The sequence below is a fragment of the Adiantum capillus-veneris genome, chromosome 17 (assembly GCF_014529385.1).
Source record: "Adiantum capillus-veneris isolate H3 chromosome 17, ASM1452938v2, whole genome shotgun sequence".
Lineage (NCBI taxonomy): Eukaryota > Viridiplantae > Streptophyta > Polypodiopsida > Polypodiales > Pteridaceae > Adiantum > Adiantum capillus-veneris.
This window is the reverse complement of record NC_140947.1, coordinates 149386950-149409771: the sequence shown is the minus strand read 5'-3', so window position 1 is coordinate 149409771 and position 22822 is coordinate 149386950. Positions and strand designations below refer to the sequence as shown.

Below are 22822 nucleotides of genomic sequence, written 5' to 3'. Positions count from 1 at the left end.
AGGGGGTGGCACTCACTAATGGTGTCTTGCCTTGTTCTGTCTGAATTGTGGTGCTCATGGTCTCCATGGCTCGATCTGATCATGGTATATTGAGTAATTCTTTTTTGTTTTAATTCACTCACTCACTATTGTGAGTATTGCCCAAAAAAAAAGGCCTACTTTAGTGAACTTTTTTTCAATACACAAAAAAAAGGGCTCCTTTAGTGACCCTTTTCTCAATACACAAACATTTAGGTTAGAGTGGGTAACGTTGGTTAGGCATAAAAAGTGCTCTTTTACATTTTGTGGCGTGTGTGATAGGGAGTGACGATGAGTATCCTAATAAGGAGAAAAACATTCATTCTTTAGTTTGAGCAAAATGTGCAACGTCATATCTACATGTGCACACAAAATACCGTAGAGAGCTCTTGAGGATAGACTAGATGGAGTAGACGTATGGAGAGAGCTTTTTAGAAGCTTTTTTAAAATTAATATTTGTATTAGCAAAAAACAAAAATTTCCAAAAAAGCTCCCTCATGAAGAGAGCTTTAAGAGGGAGCTTTCTCCCTTCTCTCTCTTTCTCTCTCTCTCTCTCTCTCTCTCACTCATATATGAACCCCTTAAAGGGGGTTGTAGCCAAACGACACGCAGAGAAAATTATACAAGAAGCATTAGTACCTCCACGCGCCGTTCGATTACAACCCCCTTTAAGGGTGTATATATATATCAAGAATTATTACTCTGTCTCTCTCTCTACCCCCTCTTGCTCTCTCTCACCCCCAGCATGAACTTGAACATGACTGAGAGAGAGAGAGAGAGAGAGAATATATACGTGTGTGTGTAAATATATTTATATTGATATATTTATATGTATCTAGATGTATATGTATCTTCTTTATATATATATATATAACCCTCCGAACGACGCGCAGAGGGAATTATACAAGAAGTATTAGTGCCTCTGTGCGCCGTTCGATTACAACCCCTGTAAGGGTTTTATATATATATATATATATATATATAGAACAAGAGGGGGTAGAGAGAGATAGTGAGAGAGAACAAGAGGGGGTAGAGAGACAGACATAGTAGATATCAAAAAATATCTACTATGTCTGTCTCTCTACCCCCTCTTGTTCTCTCTCACTATCTCTCTCTACCCCCTCTTGTTCTTTATATATATATATATATATATATATATATATATATAACCCCTAAAGGGGGTTGTACTCGATCGACGTGCAAAGGCACTAATACTTCTCTCTCTCTCTCTCTCTCTCTCTCTCTCTCTCTCTCTCTCTCTCTCTCTCTCTCTCTCTGAGCGCTCACCTTGAGCATGAGAGAGATAGAGAGAGAGGGGGGTACAGGGAGATAGTGAGAGAGAGAGCAAGAGGGGGTAGAGAGAGAGAGAGAGAGACCAAGAATGTGTGTGTGTGTGTGTGTGTGTGTGTGTGTGTGTGTGTGTGTTCTTTATGTATATATAAACCCCTTAAAGGGGATTTTAGCCGAACGTCACACAGAGAAAATTATAAAAGAAGTATCAGTGCCTTCGCACGTGTTCGGCTACAACCCCCTTTAAGGGTGTTATATATATATATATGTGAGAGAGAGAGAGAGAGAGGGGGGGGGGGGGGGGGGGGGGGAGGACAGAGAGAAAAGGGAGAAAGATTCCTCTTGAAGCTTTCTCCACGAGGGAGCTTTCTAGGAAGCTTTTTTTTATTTCTGCTAAAAACGCTCCCTAAGAAGCTTTCTCAAAAAGCTCTCTCGATTCCCATCCCCGACTATGCAATTAGCTAATGCTCTCCCAAAGGAGGACTTTGATATATCAGTCGAATAGGCCAAGGTGTTGAAGGTATGGGCCAATTTCTCAAGGCTGATTGATTGGGTCAAATGTGTTGAAGCTATGGGCTCACGCCGAGCCTTGAGGTGATGAGGATTACCTGATGGATGTCAAGCGCCTCACATCAAGGCTTATCATCATCAGCTTAACAAAGTAGGTGCTCTATAGTTCCAGGCTTTACTTAACGGAGGTTTACATCATGACATGGGTAGCCCTAGACCAGTCATCCGAGTCTTGCTTGCATCCAAGCATACAGATCACCAACATGCTTTTCCTAAAGGGAACTTTAGTTTCCACTTTTTCTTTTGAAGTTTTACATGCATTTCTGTTTGTTTTTCTCACTCTCAATGGATATTTATAAGTTTCAAAACACCATCATGGTGCCAAGATAAGTAAATGTTTAGTTATGCATGTAGGTTGTAAGAAGTGGGAATGGGTACTTGGAAACTAACTTTTGGGTTGGACACTTGGAGAGATCTTGGTACCAGTTGGTAGAGTGAGGTGAAAGATCTTAGAAATGACCCATATATCATACAATCAAATGCACAAAAGGTATCTTTTTTCATGGAACAAGCCCACAGGTGTTGAAAAGGAAGGATCATCACAACTACCATGTCCAAGCTCCCATGGAGGTTGATGTTTGGCATTGATGAGAACTTCCCATGGCCATATAGTTGAGATACTAGGCTATCTATTTGGTGTGTGAATACCCACCATTTTTGAAACCTTTTCTCATGTTTGGATGGGCACTCATTTGTGAAAATAAAATGAGATCCACTACCTTTTCAGTGAGTGGAGAAGGCTTGATCCCATCGCTCACTCAGTCTCTCCGTCGTCTCTCTCCAATGTTTATCGTGAATAATTTGCAAGGAAGCAAGTTAACCCCCCCCCCCCCCCCCCCAACACAAAACAAAACAAAAAACACACACACACACTCGTACTAGCACCTCAATGTATGGTATAGACGCTTGGAATGGCCTATGTGCACTTGTATGGACTATTTTGTAATGCTCTTGGGTTGCCTATTCAACCTTATCGTTGGGGTGACTCTCAATGTTGCGATTTTACTAGCACTTGGCAATCGCCAAAACAACAAAAAGGTTGTAGGGGGTGCTCCTTTTCCTTTCAAAAGAAATATTTAGAGGGAATTGGCACATCTACTTTGAAGGTGAGAGAAAATATTTGGGAGCAAGACCCGTTTGATTCCGTTGGGGGGGGGGGGGGGATAAGACTTTGGGATAATGGCCACGGTTGCTGCTGCCCCTGCCTCCCGCGACGAGCTCGACACCCACGAGCAGCTGCTGCGCGACATCGCGGCGCTTGAAGAGGTGGATAGCTGCAGCTCCCTGGTGCTTCAGGAGCTCCTGCAGCGCAAGCCCTCTTCCCCGCCTTCGCCTCCCTCATTCACTACAAGAGCTGAGTCGAAGCAGATCCGTCCCTCTGCTCTCCAATTGCAACAGGTAAACCATTCTTCTCCTCTTCAACTCACTCTCTCACATCTTCATCAATCCACTACATCCTCGCACGCTCTTGTTCTTCCCGCACAAATGCAGCATTCCTGCCCTCGCCATTATCACCATCCGCATCCTGTGCAACATGCGGAGCTCGGCCCAATAGCCTTGCAAAGCTGTCATCACCAACCAGCTGATGATATCTCTGAGTCTTTGCTATGCCAAGTACTTGAATGCCCCTCGCAGGACTTCGCAACGAACTTCATGAGGTCGGAGACATCTCTGGACCACCTTGTTATGAATAGCCAGGGCATGACGCTCCCCGCACTCACTTCTGGGCCAACCATGCCCAAGAAGACCCATGTGTCTGCTTCGAGAAAGGCCAAATTCACTTCTCTGAGGAGAGCTGTGGAAAAGTCTTCAAAGGGGAGTACTGAGTTTTCACCTCCAGAGCAAGATAAAGTTGGTATTTCCACACATGGGAAAACCCCAGAAGCCCCCATGTGTGCTCAAGCAAAGAAGGAAATTTGTGGACATCATTTTCTTACGGAAAGACAGCGGAGAGAGTACCTTAATGAAAAGTATCAAGTTTTAAGGTCCTTGATACCAAATCCAACAAAGGTATTTTTTTCCTCTCAAAATTGTTGATCAAGGCATTGCTCATGGACAAGCTGTATTATTCTTTTCTTCACAAGTTTTTCTTAAGACTGAGAACATGGTGGTCCTTTCTCACAGGCAGATAGAGCCTCGATTGTGCAAGATGCTATTGATTATGTGAATGAGCTGAAGCAGCTCACTGATCAGCTCCAGTGCAAAAGGGGCCTTGCAGACCAGAAGCGACAAAAAGTGGTGGATAGTTGCCTTGACAGAGTTGTGGATGTCGGCAATACACAATCCTGCAAGGGGAAACATCTCTCAAGCACAAGCAAAGTCGGTCAAGAGGGAACTTTGTGTCAACTATCCCATAAAACGTCAAGGTATGGAACGGAAGTGGATGTCCGGGTTTTTGATGATGAAGCAACTATTAAAGTGATCCAACATCAGCCTCAACGTAGCTTACTTCTGGATGCCGTTTCAATGCTTAATGAGGCTGAGCTGGAGCTTCTCTATGCCAATGGAGCAAGGATAGGCAACTGCCATGCTTACATGCTCAACGTCAAGGTATTATATATCTTCCACCTCATAATTATGTGGAGCGCCACCAGTCTTCGTGATGTATTGCTTTGAGAAAAATCGTTCTACGCTTCAAATCACAGATCAGTGGTCTTTAAAATTGGGCTGGAGGGTATTGACACTTTTTTTTATGGAAAGTACTTTGTGTCTTTCTGCTTTATCTTCATGTGCATGTTTTAGAGGAGAGAAACATGAGATTGCTCAGCAACATGGTGCAGCAAGACAGGTTTTCTAGTGTAAGATCTTCCTGTGCTAGTGGATCTCAAAAGCATTTTGGGTTAAGCACATACTTTGTGCCAAGAGGAGGCCAGATTATTCCATTGGTCTTTCGATTTGAACAGTAGGAAGGGTGGGTTAGGAAGTTTTTGGCATCCGACCACACTCCTAGGAGATACAGGCTTGAGGCTATAGTAAATATGCAGGGAGTCATCGAACTTGCGTAATTAGTAAGAAGAGGGAAGGCATTGTTGTGCTATCTTGGGAACCAAAGAACTATGTTTCGCTAACGGGCCTCTGGTGCTCATGATCTTATTGATCACCTACGCCTGCAACAAAAAGAACTGCCGCTAGCAGTTCAGCACAAAGACTCTCTCTCTCTCTCTCTCTCTCTCTCTCTCTCTCTCTCTCTCTCTCTCTCACACACACACACACACACACACAAAAACACGCGTTGTTTGGTTTCTTTAAGGGGCTAATATGTTTTCACTTCTGTGCAAACACTGCAGATTCAGGAAACAAAAGCTATGCAAGCAAACCAAATAGCGAAGCAACTACTCGATCACATAGATGCCTCTCTCCAGCAAACTCCATCTACAACAACTACTCAAGTCTTATAAGTTTGATGCATCGAATTCAATGAAATCCGTAGTTTCTTTAGTGCAGCTTCACGTTTGTAAATTTGTTAAACAAACCAAAGTGCTGAGATTCAGTCAGTATTTTGTGCGCATTTTAGTTATTGCAACTTTCTTAAGCAAGACACGCAGGATCCCAGTTAAACCCCTCTCTCTCTCTCTCTCTCTCTCTCTCTCTCTCTCTCTCTCTGTGTAGTAGTGCAAATCAGTGGACTAAATCACCCAAAATGCTCCTAGTTTATATCAAGTAGTCGCTCAGAATGCAGCACAAGGAGCAAGACACTCAAATTACTCAAAAAAAGAGAACTAAAGAAATTGAACAGTTTGTGTTATGCATCCACTCACATTTTAAAATTGCAACATCAAAGAGAATAACAGCCTGCGGAGTAACTATGGCCTCTCAGAAATGGTTTCGCATTTCTTCAAGTCTTGATATGTGCAAACATGATCAGGCCTGCTCGCTAGTTCCTCGCCCTTGACAATGCTTAGAAGTTAGTAGGATATGTTGATCATCCCTCTACCACCACACTGCTTGATGAACATGTGACCAAGGCGATAGCAGCAACCCGCCCCTACCGCCTTGGGTGCAAGAACGTTGGGGGTGCTTGCTGCCTCTACCTTCTTGTTGCTACCGGCTTCACCCCCAATGCTTCCCTCCTCAAGCTCGTATGCTCTTCTCCCTCTTTCCTCAGTGCTCAATGTTGAGCACTACTTCTTGGAGGAAAGCAAACATCCTGGCCTCTACCAACATCTTCAAGAAACCCTGCCTTTGAATCCTTTCCAATGGCTTCGATATCTCCAACGATGACTCCATCTTCTGAAGGTATGCCTCCGGCTGCTCTTCTTCCCTGTTCACTTATCAAGAAACATGCGGATGGGTATGCTTCAAGAGCCATTATCGGTTACTTGTTTGGATGGCACCCCACGCCACAAAATCGTTGGGCTCGCACAGAGGGGTGGAGATGTACACCACACAAACTCTACACAACAACTTTTACATGTTTTTTTTCTCATAGATGAGAGCATCTATTTAACATAATATGGTGGCCCTTTACACGTGTCAAAGTTTGCGAGATGAAGGCTAAAGGCCAAAAGTGAGAGAAGCTCATGTGCGCGCGATAAAGAGGGGGAGCAAAAGAGAGAGAGAGAGAGAGAGAGAGAGAGAGAGAGAGAGACTGCCTTCAGCGGCCGGCCATACTCATATCCATAAGGCTCCTTGAGGAGGGGCAATGGATATTCTACAAGTCCCTAGTCTACCTAGTGAGGTCCTTAGACATCAAACCCTCCCCTTTTTTTGGTATCCCAACTTGCCTCTCCAATATCAACCATTCATTAAGAGTATTTTCAACCCCTTGTGCAATAAATTGGGTGTCATACGATAGCAAGAGCTCAAACCCAAAATGGCATCCTCAAGTGCTATTGGAGATTGACCTCTCGAGCACATTTTCATTCAAAGAGATGATGGTGTTAGCTTCCAACATGAGCACATTTTCATTCAAAGAGATGATCATGTCAGCTTCACGCAACCGATTTGTTAAAAGCATAAGCCCAATGCGTGCTTCCTTTGTGGGTTGCAAGTCCATCTCATCAAAGCATGTCCATGTAAGAGAGGACTGAATGAGCCTTCCCCTCTCAAGCCTCCTTCGAAACAAAACAAGAGACATCTTTTCCAACCCACAAGACTCCTTCTGACACTCAAGCTTTGAAGGTAAACCAAGATCCTCCTATGATCGGCCTCCCCCTATATCAACTTCCTCCAACAAAGGAAAGAAGAAGGCTAATTCCTTCACCCTCCTCACATCCTTGGACGAAGTAAGTATGGAAAAGTAAGCAGCTCTTTTTCTTGCAATTTGGTGGAACAAGTTGAGGCCTTGGATAAGGCGCTACTAAAGCAACAAGACATCCAAGCCCCTACTAGGGTAAAGGGGCCAATAACGAGACGGGAGCCAATACTAGAACAACTTCAAAGTAAACATCAAATATTTTTAAAAATCTTGATAATCATGATGCATTGGGAACGTGGAGTGCATTAGATAAGCTATGTTTTCATGGCACTTTTGTTCAAAACAAATCATCCTATCCCAAGATTGAATCATTTCAATTTCAAATGTCCCACTATTAACTCCTACGTTTTAAAGGTTCTAATACTGGCCCTTTATCCTAGCAGTGATTGGCCCAACTTGATGAAGGTGCAAATTGACAACAAAAGATCCATGGAGCACTCTCAACCTTAGGGTGGAAAGGAAAAATCAGAGAAACTCTAAAAGCATAAGCCTAATAAGTAGGTTTTTGTAAGGGCAAGGGTCATATGATGGCTATGAAGGCAAGGCGTGCCACATATTAGGCATGTATGCTAGGTGGGGCTCTATAATAGAGCACGGTTGGGCTATTATTTTCTGTTGATTCTCAAGCTGACATACGGTCATGAATAGAATTGTTTCATCAACATGAAATTTTAAATATTGAATTAGCACAAGGCTTATTCAACCCCTGATATTACTACTCTTGTTTTCGAGATAGAAAACTATTCTCCAGGGGGGGAGTAGTGTAAGGGCAAGGGTCCTACGGTGGCTATGAGGGTGAGGCATGCAACATGTCAGGCATGTATGATAGGTGGGGTTCTCTAAAAGAGCACAATTGGGAGGTTACTAGCATCCTTGAACTCTCTTGGTCTTACAATTTTTCTAGCTCTTTGCCCCCATTCTCTCTTTTATGTATTCAAGTTGCTTTACCTTTTCTTATAAAAGCTTTTTTTTTCTACAATTTTGTACAATTTTACGGTTTAAAATGGCTTACCTAATTGAATCTAGCCTATGAAAATAGCATTCTCTTATCTATCCCTACCATTTGGTGATCTTAAACCCAAAATACTGGACGTATATCTACTAAGTGTGAAACTTGCAAGGAAAGAAGATAAGTGTGAAATCGCAACAAAGATAAGTTAACCCTTAACTGTTGAGCATATCACTCACTCACACTCACACACACACACACACACACTTCTTTACTATTGTACTGTATATATACCAACTGCATCATTTTTGTAGATTGTCTCGGAGATGCTCTGATATGGGATTGTGCTACACCATGTGTGGTGTTGATGCTTTTTGGCATGCTAAATTGTTTAGGGTGTGAGGGCCTCTTTATTTAGTGTTTCATGTGACTTTATTTAATTTTAGAATGTCCAAGTGAAGCTTCACCTTGTTCCATGAATAGTCAAGAATGGACATTTGACTACAAAGCTACCAAAATGGTGTTGGACCTTTTTCTAAGTGTCTAACCACGAGTTGAGTCTTCAATTGAATTAGAGTAAGGTCTCACTATGTATTCAAGAGTATAAGTGAAATTTATTAGGTTGTACTATTTACTTATCACACTCACCAACTTTCACCAAAGTAGAAAAGCAGCTAATATTAACCAGTAAGGTCTCACTATGTATTCAAGAGTATAAGTGAAATTTATTAGGTTGTACTATTTACTTATCAAACTCACCAACTTTCACCAAAGTAGAAAAGCAGCTAATATTAACCAGTTTTTAAGTATTAAGAAAGTGTTTAGTGTCATAATAACTAATATCTAATTCTCATAAATGATTTTTTCATGTTAAACTAATCATTTAATATGGAGAAGTACCAGGGGAGAAAAAGCTAGAATATTGGTAAGGCTAGCAAACCGATCTTAGTAGAGATCCAAAGGAGGAAAAATAGGGATCCAAAGAGGGACCGTCTGTCATAAAATCTAATATCTAATATCTAACCAACCCAAATGATTTTCTCATATTAAACTGATCACTTAATGTGGGAGAATAAACGGGAACAAGGGTTAAGATATAGACATGTGCTTATAGATCTATCTCAACACGGGGCCAATGGTAAAGGGGCCCAAATGAGAGATGGTCTATCAAAGAGCAAGGCTAACCAATGAGCATAAGACCTTAGGGTTAGCTTCATTGAAGACCTCCAATAATGTGTGTAAAAGTACTTTGACCTTAGGTAAGCTAGGGCTGAGCTTGAGACGCGCGAACCCGACCCAGCTCAAGGTGCTTGTCCTGCTTGTCATGCTTGATGAGTAAGGTGCTTGATGATTGAGGTGCTTGAGATGCTTGAGGTGCTTGATGATTGAGATGCTTGAGGTGCTTGACATGCTTGAGATGCTAGGGTTGCACTTGAGGTGAGAACCCAGCCCAAGCTTAAAGTGCTTAAGGGCCAAGCTTGTGGTGGGAACTGGGCCTATGCATGAGGAGCTTGAGGTGTCAAAAATTCAAATATTCAATCCCTACAAGGAGCCGACGAGCCCTACATGAGGGGGGATGAGAGACAACACCCACACACTCACACAAGGCATGCATGGTACAAATAAAGAAAAAGGGACACGTGTCAAGTTCCTCCTCATGTTGCCCTCATGGTGTGTCTGAAGCCTATTGGTTGGCCACCCAAGGGGTCCAATGATAATTAGGAGATTTAATTAATCGATTTTGCATTTATCAAGCCCTCTCTCTCAAAGAGGAAAGGGGGACACTTGTCCCAATGCTACCCTTGTTGCTTGTGATTGGCTAAGCCTAGAGGGGTCCAATGAGCTTCAAGCATGAGCTACAAGGGGGGGTTGACCCAAGCAAGCTAGCGGGTTGCTTAGGGGGTATACTCACCCACACACACTCTCATTGTGTGCTATGCAAAGTGCAAGATCTCCCTCTCCTTCTCCAAGGAAGTAGAGGTTGAGAGCCTACACCAACACTCTTGGCTATGGAGTGCAAATCCAACCAAGAGCCATGCTTCAATGCTTAAGCTTTCCATCTCCTTCTTCTTCATTACTGTGCTATTATGTATGCTAGCAAGAAGAGTTATTGTAAGTGAGAAACTAATTCTTTCTCCTATGAAATGTTTCTTCTTCCTCTTCCCTGCCCTCGTTCCCTGCTAGCTCTCTCCACCTTCGAAGGTATTTGAGGTCTTGGGACAATGGCTTGGGATGGTTAAAGCTTTCTTCAAGTTTATGTTATGTTTGTGATGTATGAAGCTTTCCATCTTCATTGCATCACTTAGGTCACAAGGAACACAAAGATTGTATTGTAACAAGTCTCTCTTAATGGGAGAAATCATAATACAAATGCCTATTGGCCGGCTCCACGTAAATCCAATCCTCAATTGTTGTCATGTTCTCTAAATTCTCTCTCTTGCAAAAGTATTGTTCATGCCAAGTTAACTAATTGCTATGATTATGTTGTTATCTTCAATTATGTTCACCCGCTATGCTCATAAAGTCATTTCTCAAAAGTACTCTCATTAATTTCCACTACTCTCAAGTTAAATAGGCCAATTCCATTACATTGGTATCAGAGCATTTGGTTTCTCTTTTCTTGCTTAAGAAAAGAGGTCCTTAAGTAGCCTATAAATGGTTGATGTTGTTAATTATATTAGGGTAAGTGGAACTGGGATCTATTATCGGTTTTGTTGAGCCCACTATGTGAGATATGGTGCTTATCTCGGGAGCTTTGGACTTAATAATGGAGTCTTTTTAGATTTGCCTACGACTTTACCATTATTGAGCCATAAGAAGTCCGAAAGGAGCTAGCCCTTGGCAACTGTGCTATGTTAGACCTACTCCACTACTCTCTACAATTAACCACTTCGAGCCGTGGGTGTAGATACTTAAGAGCCGATTTTCAAAGGCTAAGAGGAGTAGCAAATAAGGTTTTGAATTGCCAATGCATACACTAAGTACATACATAAATTTTGTTAACATGGCTGACAATAATCAAGAGAGTAGAATGAACATTGATAACTTTGATTTTGCACATGAAGGTGCTAATGATGATGCTCCCATGTTTGTGAATTATCTCGTCACTAGGTTGCAGCAAGCTATGGGCAACCTTGCTTTGCAAGTCGAAGTTACTCAACAACTTCATGCTTATGGAATTTACCTTCCTCTCCAAGAGGAGAGAGAGCTTAGGAGGCCTCTTGAAGAGACCCCCAAAAGAAGGCTCTCTCCCATTCGAGAGGAGGAATCCAAAGAGCAAGAAAGCAATGAAATTTTAAGTTCCTCTGAAGATGTGGCTCCACAAAGACGACGGTCTAGACGATCGCCCACTCCTCCGAAGAGGAAAAGATCAACACATAGTCCTTCTCCTCGTCACTCCGAAAAGGAAGAGAGGAAACAAAGGAAGAAAAGGGTTAGGAAGAGGTCACCCTCTTCTCCTTCTTCTTCACCTTCCTCCTCTTCCGACGAAAGCTATGGCTATTCTCCTAGAGAATACAAGAGGGGAGGACATCGCAAATCATTTCCTGCATGGCGAAGGTCACAAAAGCTAAAGAAGTTCAAGGAGGGAGGAAAGAGTATCTCTTTTCTCACATATGATGGCACCTTTGGTGCTACCGACAAACTGTTGGCCTTCATCCAGCAATTTGATGCAGCCTTTGGAGACGAGGGCTTTACAGATTCCTCCAAGCTACGCAATGTAGCTATGCACTTCCAAAAATCTGCTCGTCAATGGTGGACTAGCCTTCGTGGCAATGGTGAAGCCCCAAAGACATGGAAAACTCTACGAGTTTCCATCATGAAGCAATTCCTTGCAAGCGATGCAAAGAACAAAGTGCTTACCGAATGGCGTAGCTTGAAGCTTCTCTCTCATGAGTCTATCCACAAGTACGTAGAAAAGTTTTGGGATTTACATCCCAAGGCTACTGTCTTTCAAAAGATAGACTTTGTCGAGCAAAGGCAGCAATTCCTTGCGAGATTACCTAAAGAGATGGCCAAATACATTAACTCTCAATGGCCTGGTACTATTAGAGAAGTAATCCATCACACCATGGTTGCTTCACGCATTAATTTCCATCAAGGGGCTAGACATAATGCCAAGCCCATGGAAAACAAAGACAAAAATGATGCAAAGGGAAAAACCAATGTTCAAAATTCTTCCGAAGTCACTTCCAACAACAATAACAACAATCGGTCCAAGGAGAAGGGAGTTTACAAAGGTAAAAACAAACTCTCTCCTGAAGAGCTTGAAGCTTTTCGCAAGGACCATAAGTGTTTCAAGTGTGGGGAGCAAGGACATGGCTATCGTTCTTGCCCCAAGAAGAATACTCGCAATGAGACTCCTAGGGCTTCCACCATCGAAGCTTCAAAAGAGGATGCTCATTGCAAAGGATCATCACTTTCATATGCTTGGGGAAAGTAAGAGAGCATGATGCCTTCATCTTTTTTGACCTTGGCCCTACTCACAACTTTATATCAACGGAGTTGGCCACCAAGTTGGGCATTCAAGCTTTTGAGATGGGAGATATGCTAATGGTTGAAGCAGCTTTCAAGGGACAGCAAGCCTCCGTTACTTCCTTGATTGGGAAGTTGAGGCTTCATCTCCAAAGCTATGTCGACAAAGAAGACTTCTTCATCTCTCCTCTCCAACATGAGGATGCTATTCTAGGGACGCCATGGTTTGATTGCATGGCTGCCAACATGAAGTTCCCTGAAAGGAGAATCTAATTCACCTACAGGGGAATGAACATGTATATAGATGCTAGTGAGCGTGGTTGCACTATTCCACTTGTAAATCCTCTTGCTTTTCATAAGTCAATGAAGAGCTCAGTTTTTGCGTACATGATTTTTGTCAAAGAGTCTCTAAAAGATACTAATGTTTCATCAAAGGTAAATGGTAGGAATAAAAAAGAGTTAGACTTGTCTAATTTTCTAAAAGGATTCCAAGATGTGTTCATCGATGATATCCCTATGGACTTACCTCCAACATGAGGGGATGATGACCATCGCATTGAGCTCCTTCCAGGAAGGTCGCCACCTAACAAACCTCCTTATCGAGTCTCACAAGCTCAACAAGAGGAGATCATTAGGCAAGTACAGGAATTGGTAGACAAAGGGATGGTGAGGCCTACTTCCTCTCCCTTTTGTTCTCCAATCCTTTTAGTGCAAAAGAAAGATGGTACATACCGTATGTGTGTGGACTATCGAGCACTAAACCATATCACTATCAAAAACAGATTTCCCGTGCCTCGGGTAGAAGATCTGTTTGATAAGCTAGGCTCTACCTACTTCAGTAGGATTGACCTTAAAAGTGGCTATCATCAAATAAGGATAGTGGATGAAGATATCCTAAAGACCGCGTTTCACACAACATTTGGTCTTTATGAATATCTAGTCATGCCTTTTGGCTTGACTAATGCACCAGCTACGTTCAATCCTCTGATGGAGAAAATTTTTAGACCTTATTGCAAATTCACTGGAGTGTTCTTTGATGTATCATCATCTACTCCAAGTCTTTGGAGGAACATAAGCAACATCTCCAAGTGATTTTTCAAGCATTGAGGGAGAACAAACTTTTTCTCAACCAAACGAAAAGAAAATTTTTCCTTCAAGAGATTCAATACTTAGGTCATATTATCTTTGAAGATGGTATCCGTATGGATCCATCAAAGTTAGAGGCAATAAAAGCATAGCCTAATCCAAGGAATCTAGATGAGCCAAGAAGCTTTATATGGTATGTGTGCATACTATAGACGCTTCATAGAAAAATTCTCTCAAATAGCAACAGCATTACATGACTTAACAAAGAAGAACGTTAAGTATTCATGGACTGCTAAGGAGCAAAATGCTTTTGACAAGCTCAAAGAGAAGCTTACCTCTAGGAACAAGAAAATCTAGGAACAAGATTGAATTTCTCTTCGGCCTATCACCCACAAACGGATGGCCAAAGTGAGATAGCCAATCTTACGATACTTGATCTACTCAAGACTTATGTTACCGAAGTAGATCAACGCTCACAATGGGAAAAGTACTTACCTCTTGTAGAGTATGCCTACAATAATCTTATACATACTTCTACGGGAAAAGCACCTTTTGAGATCATTGAGGGAAGACCTAAAAGTCCCTTGCTACTCAAAGTACATGGGAAGATCTTCGCCGCCGATGAGTATAGCCGTGACCTACAAGAATCTTTTCAAAAGATTAAGGAGGCTATATCCACCTCTCAACAAAGGCAAAAAGCTGCTGCTGATAAGCACAGAAGAGCCTTAACATTTAAATAAAATGATTGGGTCTTACCCAGGTTTCCTAAGGCTCTATTAAGACAAACGATGGGCAAAAATCCTACGGGCCATCAAAAGTATTATGCTAAACTAGCAAAAAGATACTATGGTCCTTTCCAAATCTTGAAGCCCAACAATGAGACAGCTTATCAACTCAAGTTTCCCAACAATTGGCTCATACACAATGCCTTTCATGTAAGCCTACTTAAGCCCTACAAAGGAGAGCCACCAACTGAACCAATTATTGAAGACCCTCCCAGAAGAGATGCTACCACCCGAAGCTATCCTTCGGCATGAAGACAAGGTACTATGACATGGTAAGATTATCTGACGGTATCTTATTAAGTTCAAAAATTATCCTTTTGAAGATGCTAGATGGATGCAAGGAATACAGCTTAAGGATAGTATGAACCTTGTCAATGCTTACAATGCTTACAATGCTACATTAGAGTAAGCAAATGTATAAATTTCTTTTAAATGACTCATGTTTTTGTTTATAAGACTAGTCCTCTTTTTGACTATGCACAAATTCAACTAGTATGCATGCTTAGAATCATGTTTGTGATGACGACGTCTCTCAAACACCAAGTAGAATTCGTCACTCTACTTTGGGAGAATGAAATGGACTAAAGAGCAGACATGCTTGCGGCAGCTATGTCTCCCAAGCACCAAATGGATTAGTCATCCATCTTGGAAATATGTTGTAGGGTAAAAAGGGATCCTCTACCCACTAAGTTAAATTGACTAATGACTAAGGCTTTATCTCTTCTACCTCATAGTCGAGGACGACTATGATTTCAAGAGAGAGGTAATGTCATAAAATCTAATATCTAATATCTAATATCTAACCAACCCAAATGATTTTCTCATATTAAACTGATCACTTCATGTGGGAGAATAAACGGGAACAAGGGTTAAGATATAGGCATGTGCTTATAGATCTATCTCAACACGGGGCCAATGGTAAAGGGGCCCAAATGAGAGATGGTCTATCAAAGAGCAAGGCTAACCAATGGAGCATAAGACCTTAAGGTTAGCTTCATTGGAGACCTAATACCAATATAATGGAATTGGCCTATTTAACTTGAGAGTAGCGGAAATTAATGAGAATACTTTTGAGAAATGAATTTGTGAGCATAGCGGGTGAACATAATTGAAGATAGCAACATAATCATAGCCAATACTTAACTTGGCATGAACAATACTTTTGCAAGAGAGAGAATTTAGAATACAACATTTGAGGACCGGATTTATGTGGAGCCGGTCCCCCCTCCAATAGGCATTTGTATTATGATTTCTCCCATTAAGAGAGACTTGTTACAATACAATCTTTGTGTTCCTTTGTGTCCTAGGCGATGCAATGAAGATGGAAAGCTTCATGCATCACAAGCATAATATAAACTTGAAGAAAGCTTTAACTATCCCAAGCCTTAGTCCCAAGACCTCAAACACCTTCGAAGGTGGAGAGAGCTAGCAGGGAATGAGGGTGGGGAAGAGGAAGAAGAAACATTTCATAGGATAAAGAATGAGTTCCTCACTTATTATAAAACTTCTTGCTAGCATACACAATAGCATAGTAATGAAGAAGAAGGAGATGGTAAGCTTAAGCATTGAAGCATGGCTCTTGGTTGGATTTACACTCCATAGACAAGAGTGTTGGTGTAGGCTCTCAACCTCTACTTCCTTGGAGAAGGAGAGGGAGCTCTTTCACTATGCATAGCACACAATGAGAGTGTTTGTGAGTGTGTGTGGGTAAGTATACCCCCTAAGCAACCCCCTAGATTTCTTGGGTTGACCCCCCCTTGTAGCTCATGCTTGAAGCTCATTGGACCCCTCCAGGCCTAGCCAATCACAAGTAGGAGGCATTACAAGCAGCAAGGGTAGCCTTGGGAGAAGTTTCCCCCTTTCCCCTTTGAGAGAGAGGGATTGATAAATGATAAATCAATTAATTAAATCTCCTAAATTATCATTGGACCCCTTGGATGGCCAACCAATAGGCTTCATGCACACCATGAGGGCAACATGAGGAGGAACTTGACAAGTGTCCCTTTTGCTTTCGTTGTACCATGCATGCCTTGTGTGAGTGTGTGGGTGTTCTCTCTCATCCCCCCTCATGTAGGGATCGCCCCCTCCTTGTAGGGATTGAATATTTGACTTTTTGACACCTCAAGCCCCTCATGCATAGGCCCAGTTCCCACCACAAGCTTGGCCCTTAAGAACTTTAAGCTTGGGTTGGGTTCTCACCTCAAGTACAACCCTAGCATCTCAAGCATGTCAAGCACCTCAATAATCTCAATCATCAAGCACCTCAAGCATCTCAAGCACCTAAATCATCAAGCACCTCAAGCATCTCAAGCACCTAAATCATCAAGCACCTCAAGCACATTAGTCATCAAGCATGACAAGCAGGACAAGCACCTCGAGCTGGCTTGGGTTCCCACCTTGGGTTCCCACCTAAAGCTCATTCCTCTTACCTAAGGTCAAAGGACTTTTACACACATTATTGGAGGTCTTCAATGAAGCTAACCCTAAGGTCTTATGCTCCATTGGTTAGCCTTGCTCTTTGATAGACCATCTCTCATTTGGGCCCCTTTACCATTGGCCCCGTGTTGAGATAGATCTATAAGCACATGTCTATATCTTAACCCTTGTTCTCGTTAATTCTCCCACATTAAGTGGTCGGTTTAATATGAGAAAATCATTTGGGTTGGTAGATATTATTAGATTTTATGACATTACCTCTCTCTTGAAATCATAGTCATCCTCGACTATGAGGTACAAGAGATAAAGCCTTAGTCATTAGTCAATTTTACTTAGCGGGTAGAGGATCCCTTTTTACCCTACAACATCTTTCCAAGATGGATGACTAATCCATTTGGTGCTTGGGAGACATAGCTGCCGCAAGCATATCTTCTCTTTAGTCCATTTCATTCTCCCAAAGTAGAGTGACGAATTCTACTTGGTGTTTGAGAGACGTCGTCATCACAAACATGATTCTAAGCATGCATCTCTAATTAAATTTGTGTACAATTAAAAAGAGGACTAGTCTTATAAGACAAAAACATGAGTCATTTAAAAGAAATTTGTACATTTGCTTACTCTAAAGTAGCATTGTAAGCATTGACAAGGTTCATACTATCCTTAAGCTGTATTCCTTGCATCCATCTAGCATCTTCAAAAGGATAATTTTGAACTTAATAAGATACCATCGGATAATCTGACCATGTCATAGTACCTTGTCTTCATGCCGAAGGGTAGCTTCGAGTTGTAGCACCTCTTCTTGGTCTTCAACTTCGGGAAGGTCTTCCATAATTGGTTCACTTGGTGGCTCTCCTTTGTAGGGCTTAAATAGGCTTACATAAAAGGCATTGTGTATGAGCCAATGGTTGGGCAACTTGAGTTGATAAGCCATCTCATTGATGGGCTTCAAAATTTAGAAAGGACCGTAGTATCTTTTTGCTAGTTTAGCATAATACTTTTGATGGCCCGTAGGATTTTTGCACATCGTTTGCCTTATTCGAGCCTTAGGAAACTTGAGTAAGACCCAATCATTCTCTTTGAAAATCTAGGAATAAGATTGAATTTCTCTTCGGCCTATCACCCACAAACGAATGGCCAAAGTGAGATAGCCAATCTTATGATACTCGATCTACTCAAGACTTATGTTACCGAAGTAGATCAATGCTCACAATGGAAAAAGTACTTACCTCTTGTAGAGTATGCCTACAATAATACTGTACATACTTCTACGAGAAAAGCACCTTTTGACATCATTGAGGGAAGACCTAAAAGTCCCTTGCTACTCAACGTACATGGGAAGATCTTCGCCGCCGATGAGTATAGTCGTGACCTACAACAATCTTTCAAAAGATTAAGGAGGCTATATCCATCTCTCAACAAAGGCAAAAAGTTGCTGATAAGCACAAATCTAATATCTAATATCTACCAACCCAAATGATATTATCATATTAAATTGATCAGTTAATGTGGGAGGATAAATGGGAACAAGCGTTAAGATATAGACATGTGCTTATAGATCTATCTCAACACGGGGCCAATGGTAAAGGGACCCAAATGAGAGATGGTCTATCAAAGAGCAATGCTAACCAATGGATCATAAGACCTTAGGGTTAGATTCATTACAGACCTCCAATAATGTGTGTAAAAGTCCTTTGACCTTAAGTAAGCTAGGGTTGAGCGTGAGGCGCAGGAACCCGACCTAGCTCGAGGTGCTTGTCCTGCTTATCATGCTTGATGACTAAGGTGCTTGATGATTGAGGTGCTTGAGATGCTTGAGGTGCTTGATGATTGAGATGCTTGAGGTGCTTGACATGCTTGAGATGCTAGGGTTGCACTTGAGGTGAGAACCCAGCCCAAGCTTAAAGTGCTTAAGGGCCAAGCTTGTGGTGGGAACTGGGCCTATGCATGAGGGGCTTGAGGTGTCAAATATTCAATCCCTACAAGGAGGGGGCGAGCCCTACATGAGGGGGGATGAGAGATAACACCCACACACTCACACAAAGGCATTCATGGTAATAAAGAAAAAGGGACACTTGTCAAGTTCCTCCTCATGTTGCCCTCATGGTGTGCTTGAAGCCTATTGGTTGGCCACCCAAAGGGGTCCAATGATTATTTAGGAGATTTAATTAATTGATTTTGCATTTATCAATCCCTCTCTCTCAAAGGGGAAAGGGGACACTTGTCCCAAGGCTACCCTTGTTGCTTGTAATGCTTCCTGCTTGTGATTGGCTAGGCCTGGAGGGGTCCAGTGAGCTTCAAGCATGAGCTACAAGGGGGGGTCAACCCAAGAAAGCTAGGGGGTTGCTTAGGGGATATAATCACCCACACACACTCTCATTGTGTGCTATGCAAAGTGCAAGAGCTCCCTCTCCTTCTCCAAGCAAGTAGAGGTTGAGAGCCTACACCAACACTCTTGGCTATGGAGTGCAAATCCAGCCAAGAGCCATGCTTCAATGCTTAAGCGTGCCATCTTCTTCTTCTTCATTACTATGCTATTATGTACGCTAGCAAGAAGAGTTATAATAAGTGAGGAACTTATTCTTTCTCCTATGAAATATTTCTTCTTCCTCTTCCCTGCCCTCATTCCCTACTAGCTCTCTCCACCTTCGAAGGTGTTTGAGGTCTTAGGACTAAGGCTTGGGATAGCTAAAGCTTTCTTCAAGTTTATGTTATGTTTGTGATGCATGAAGCTTTCCATCTTCATTGCATCACCTAGGTCACAAGGAACACAAAGATTGTATTGTAACAAGTCTCTCTTAATGAGAGAAATCATAATACAAATGCCTATTGGAGGGGGGACCGGCTCCACATAAATCTGTTCCTCAATTGTTGTCAGGTTCTCTAAATTCTCTCTCTTGCAAAAGTATTGTTCATGTGCCAAGTTAACTAATTGCTATGATTATTTTGCTATCTTCAATTATGTTCACCCGCTATGCTCACAAAGTCATTAAAAGTACTCTCATTAATTTCCGCTACTCTCAAGTTAAATAGGCCAATTCCAATACACCGTCTGCAAAAGAGCAATGTGCATGAATGGTGCTTCAAAGACCTTAGGGTTTAGTCTATTAAGACTTCCAAAAAGCTTAGGTTCCAAAATTAAATGAAATGCCCAATGGTCAAGCCTTAGGGAAATTTGGATGCCTGTGGGAAGACTCAGAAGTCTTCCCACATCCCTATCAAGGAGGGGGCGATCCATTTTTGTAGGGGATGAGACACACACACACACACACTCACACACACTCAAGGCTTCCCTTTACACAAGGAGCATAGTGGACACATGTTAGATCCCTAGCCCAGTTGCCCCCAAGGTGCATTCAAATCCTATTGGAATGCCATAGAGGTGGACCAATGAGAATTAGGCTAGAGTAAAAATCTAGTTTAATTCATTTAAAAACACTTGATAAAAGAACTGATAGAAATTAATCTCTCTAGAACACTATTGGACAGTCTACCAAGGGGTCCAATGAGCATTTAGCAGCCCAATGGCTTGCCTGATTCCTATTGGCCAGAAGACTAAGAGCTCCAATGAGAGTTTAATTGAATTATTTAAATACCTAAAGCTCTCACAAAAGGGGAAAGGGGGACACGTGTCACAAGGCTAGCAATTATGCTTCTAATTTCCTATTGGCTAAGCTTGCCATGAGCCAATGAGGAGCCAGCAAGAGGAAATAGCAAGAGGGGTCACCGAGAGAGAGGGGGGGCTGATTTTGTAAGGCATTATCACATACACGCACTCACACAAGCTCATGTATGAAGTAAAGAAGACTATCTCCTTCTCAAGATTTAATGGAAAGCTCATCATCTACTCCAAGCTTGTGAGAAGGGAGGCCTACACCAACAACTCTTGGCTTTGTGATGCAAATCCAAACAAGAGCCAAGCTCCAATGCATGCTCATCTCCTCTACCGTGCTAATTACTAAGCTATGCTAAGCTATTAAGAGTGATAATGTGAGGAGAAACACATATTTCTCGTAAGAATACTTCTTCTTTTTCTTGATCTACTCTCATACCCCGCTACTAGCTCTCACATCTTCAAAGGTGTGTGAGGTCTTGGGTCTGAGACCATGAGGGAATTAATGTTGTGTTTTCAATTGTAAGCTTGGTGCTTGAAGCTTCCATCTTCATTGCGCCAGCAAGTTATTGAAGGAACACAAAGTATTATATTGTAAAATGTCTCCCTTGATGGGGAAACCTATAATACAAAGGCTTTTTGAAGGGGGACCACCGGCTCCATGTAAATCCGGTCCTCAAGTGTTGTCAATAGCTTAATTTCTCTCTCTTTTTGAAGTATTGTTCATGCCTATCTTACTAGGTGTTATGTTTTTGTTGCTCTCCACATCCAAGCACTCTTGCTATGCTCATTAGGAATCTATCCTTAATGAAATGCTCACTATGTCTATGTTACTTTTCACTACACACGAGTTACTAGACCATTAAATATTACATTGGTATCAAAGCATTTGGTTTCTTTTTTCTTGCTCAAGAAGAGAGGTCCTCAAGCTGACTATAAATTGTTGGTATTATTAATTTGCAATTGAGTAAGTAGAATAGGAATTTTTTAGCCTTGCAGTGCGCCTGCTTCGTGTAGATAATGGGACATCACCGTCGAGAGGTATGGTCTTAATAGTGGAGTCGTACGGGGCTTACCTACGGCTTAACCACTATTGAGCTATTAAAAGCTTGACAGGAGCCGGTACTGTTTTGGTGTTGAAAGACCCTCTCTTCTATTCCTTGCAAATAATGATATTCGAGCCACGGGTACAGGAGCTTGAGTGCTTTTCAAAAGGGTTAAGAGGAGTAGCAACTAGGGCTTGAAGTGCCAAAGTACACTTAAAAATTTTACACCTAACATTTGTTAGACTGGCTAACAAGAGTAAAGAGAGTGAAATTAATGTTGATAGATTTGATTTTTCTAATGAACAAGTTACTAATGATGCCCCTATGCTTGTTAATTACCTTGTTACTAGGCTTCAACAAGCCATGGGCAATCCATCCCTCCAAGGTGACGTGCAACGACAGCTACGTACTCATGGGATTCTCCAAACTCCCCACCAAGAAAAGAGAGTACCTAGGAAGCCTCCTTGTGAGACTTCCAAAAGAGGCCTCTCTCTCATAAGGGAAGAAGGAGAGGATCCGTACGAAGGGCTCAAAAATCTACTACTTGACGACGCATCTCCTTCTCAAAGAAGAACTCAAGTTTCAATGGTAGAGTCCCCCACCGAAAGAACGAAAAAGAATGAGTCTCAGGCCACCTCGGTGGAGATGGCTCCACAAAGACGACGGGAAAAATGCTCTCCATCACCCCCTAAACGGAGAAGACCATCACATACTTCTCTACACCATAATTCAAAGAGGGACGAGAGTAAACAAAAGAAGAAAAAGGTGAGAAAGACATCACCCTCTTCTCCATCTTCTTCATCCTCTTCCTCTTCTGAAGAAAGTGATGGTACAGACAAGGAGGAACAAGGGAAGAAAAAGGCGAGAAAGAGGTCACCCTCTTCTCCATCCTCCTCATACTCTTCCTCTTCTGAAGAAAGTGATGGTGCAGCTCTTGAACCGCCTAAAAGAAGAGGCCACTTGAAAAGCCTATGCCGCATGGAAGAGGTCGTCCAAGCTCAAAAAGTTCAAAGAGGGAGGAAAGAACATCTCTTTCCTTACCTATGATGGTACCTTTGGTGCTACGGACAAAGTCTTGGCCTTCATCCAACAATTCGATGTGGCATTTGGAGATGAGGGCTTCACGGAGTCAAAAGTCTGCTAGGCAATGGTGGTCTAGCTTATGGGCAAACGGTGAAGCTCTACAAACATGAAAAGCTTTAAGAGCTTCCCTCATGAAGCACTTTTTGGCTACCAATGCCAAAGACAAAGTACTCACCAAATGGCGAAGTTTGAAGCTCTCTCCCTACGAATCTATTCACAAATATGTAGACAAGTTTTGGGACTTACACCTCAAAGCCGCTATCTTCAAAAAGATGGATT

General features: G+C 42.1%; 1 protein-coding gene across 3 annotated transcripts; it reads left to right on the top strand.

Moving 5' to 3' along the window:
• Positions 1-2974: 2974 nt before the first annotated feature.
• Positions 2975-5410, top strand: LOC147438313 (transcription factor bHLH91-like). 3 transcript variants are annotated; one of them, XM_086487597.1, is made up of 4 exons: positions 2975-3276; positions 3370-3888; positions 4003-4428; positions 5166-5410. In XM_086487597.1, exons 1-4 carry the CDS (start codon positions 3058-3060, stop codon positions 5274-5276), a joined length of 1275 nt encoding a protein of 424 aa, XP_086343723.1. In that variant the 5' UTR covers positions 2975-3057; the 3' UTR covers positions 5277-5410. The 3 variants fall into 3 exon arrangements, with proteins under 3 accessions (XP_086343723.1, XP_086343724.1, XP_086343722.1); XM_086487598.1 differs by having other exon boundaries at positions 2982-3276; positions 3514-3888; XM_086487596.1 differs by having other exon boundaries at positions 2988-3888.
• Positions 5411-22822: the final 17412 nt, after the last annotated feature.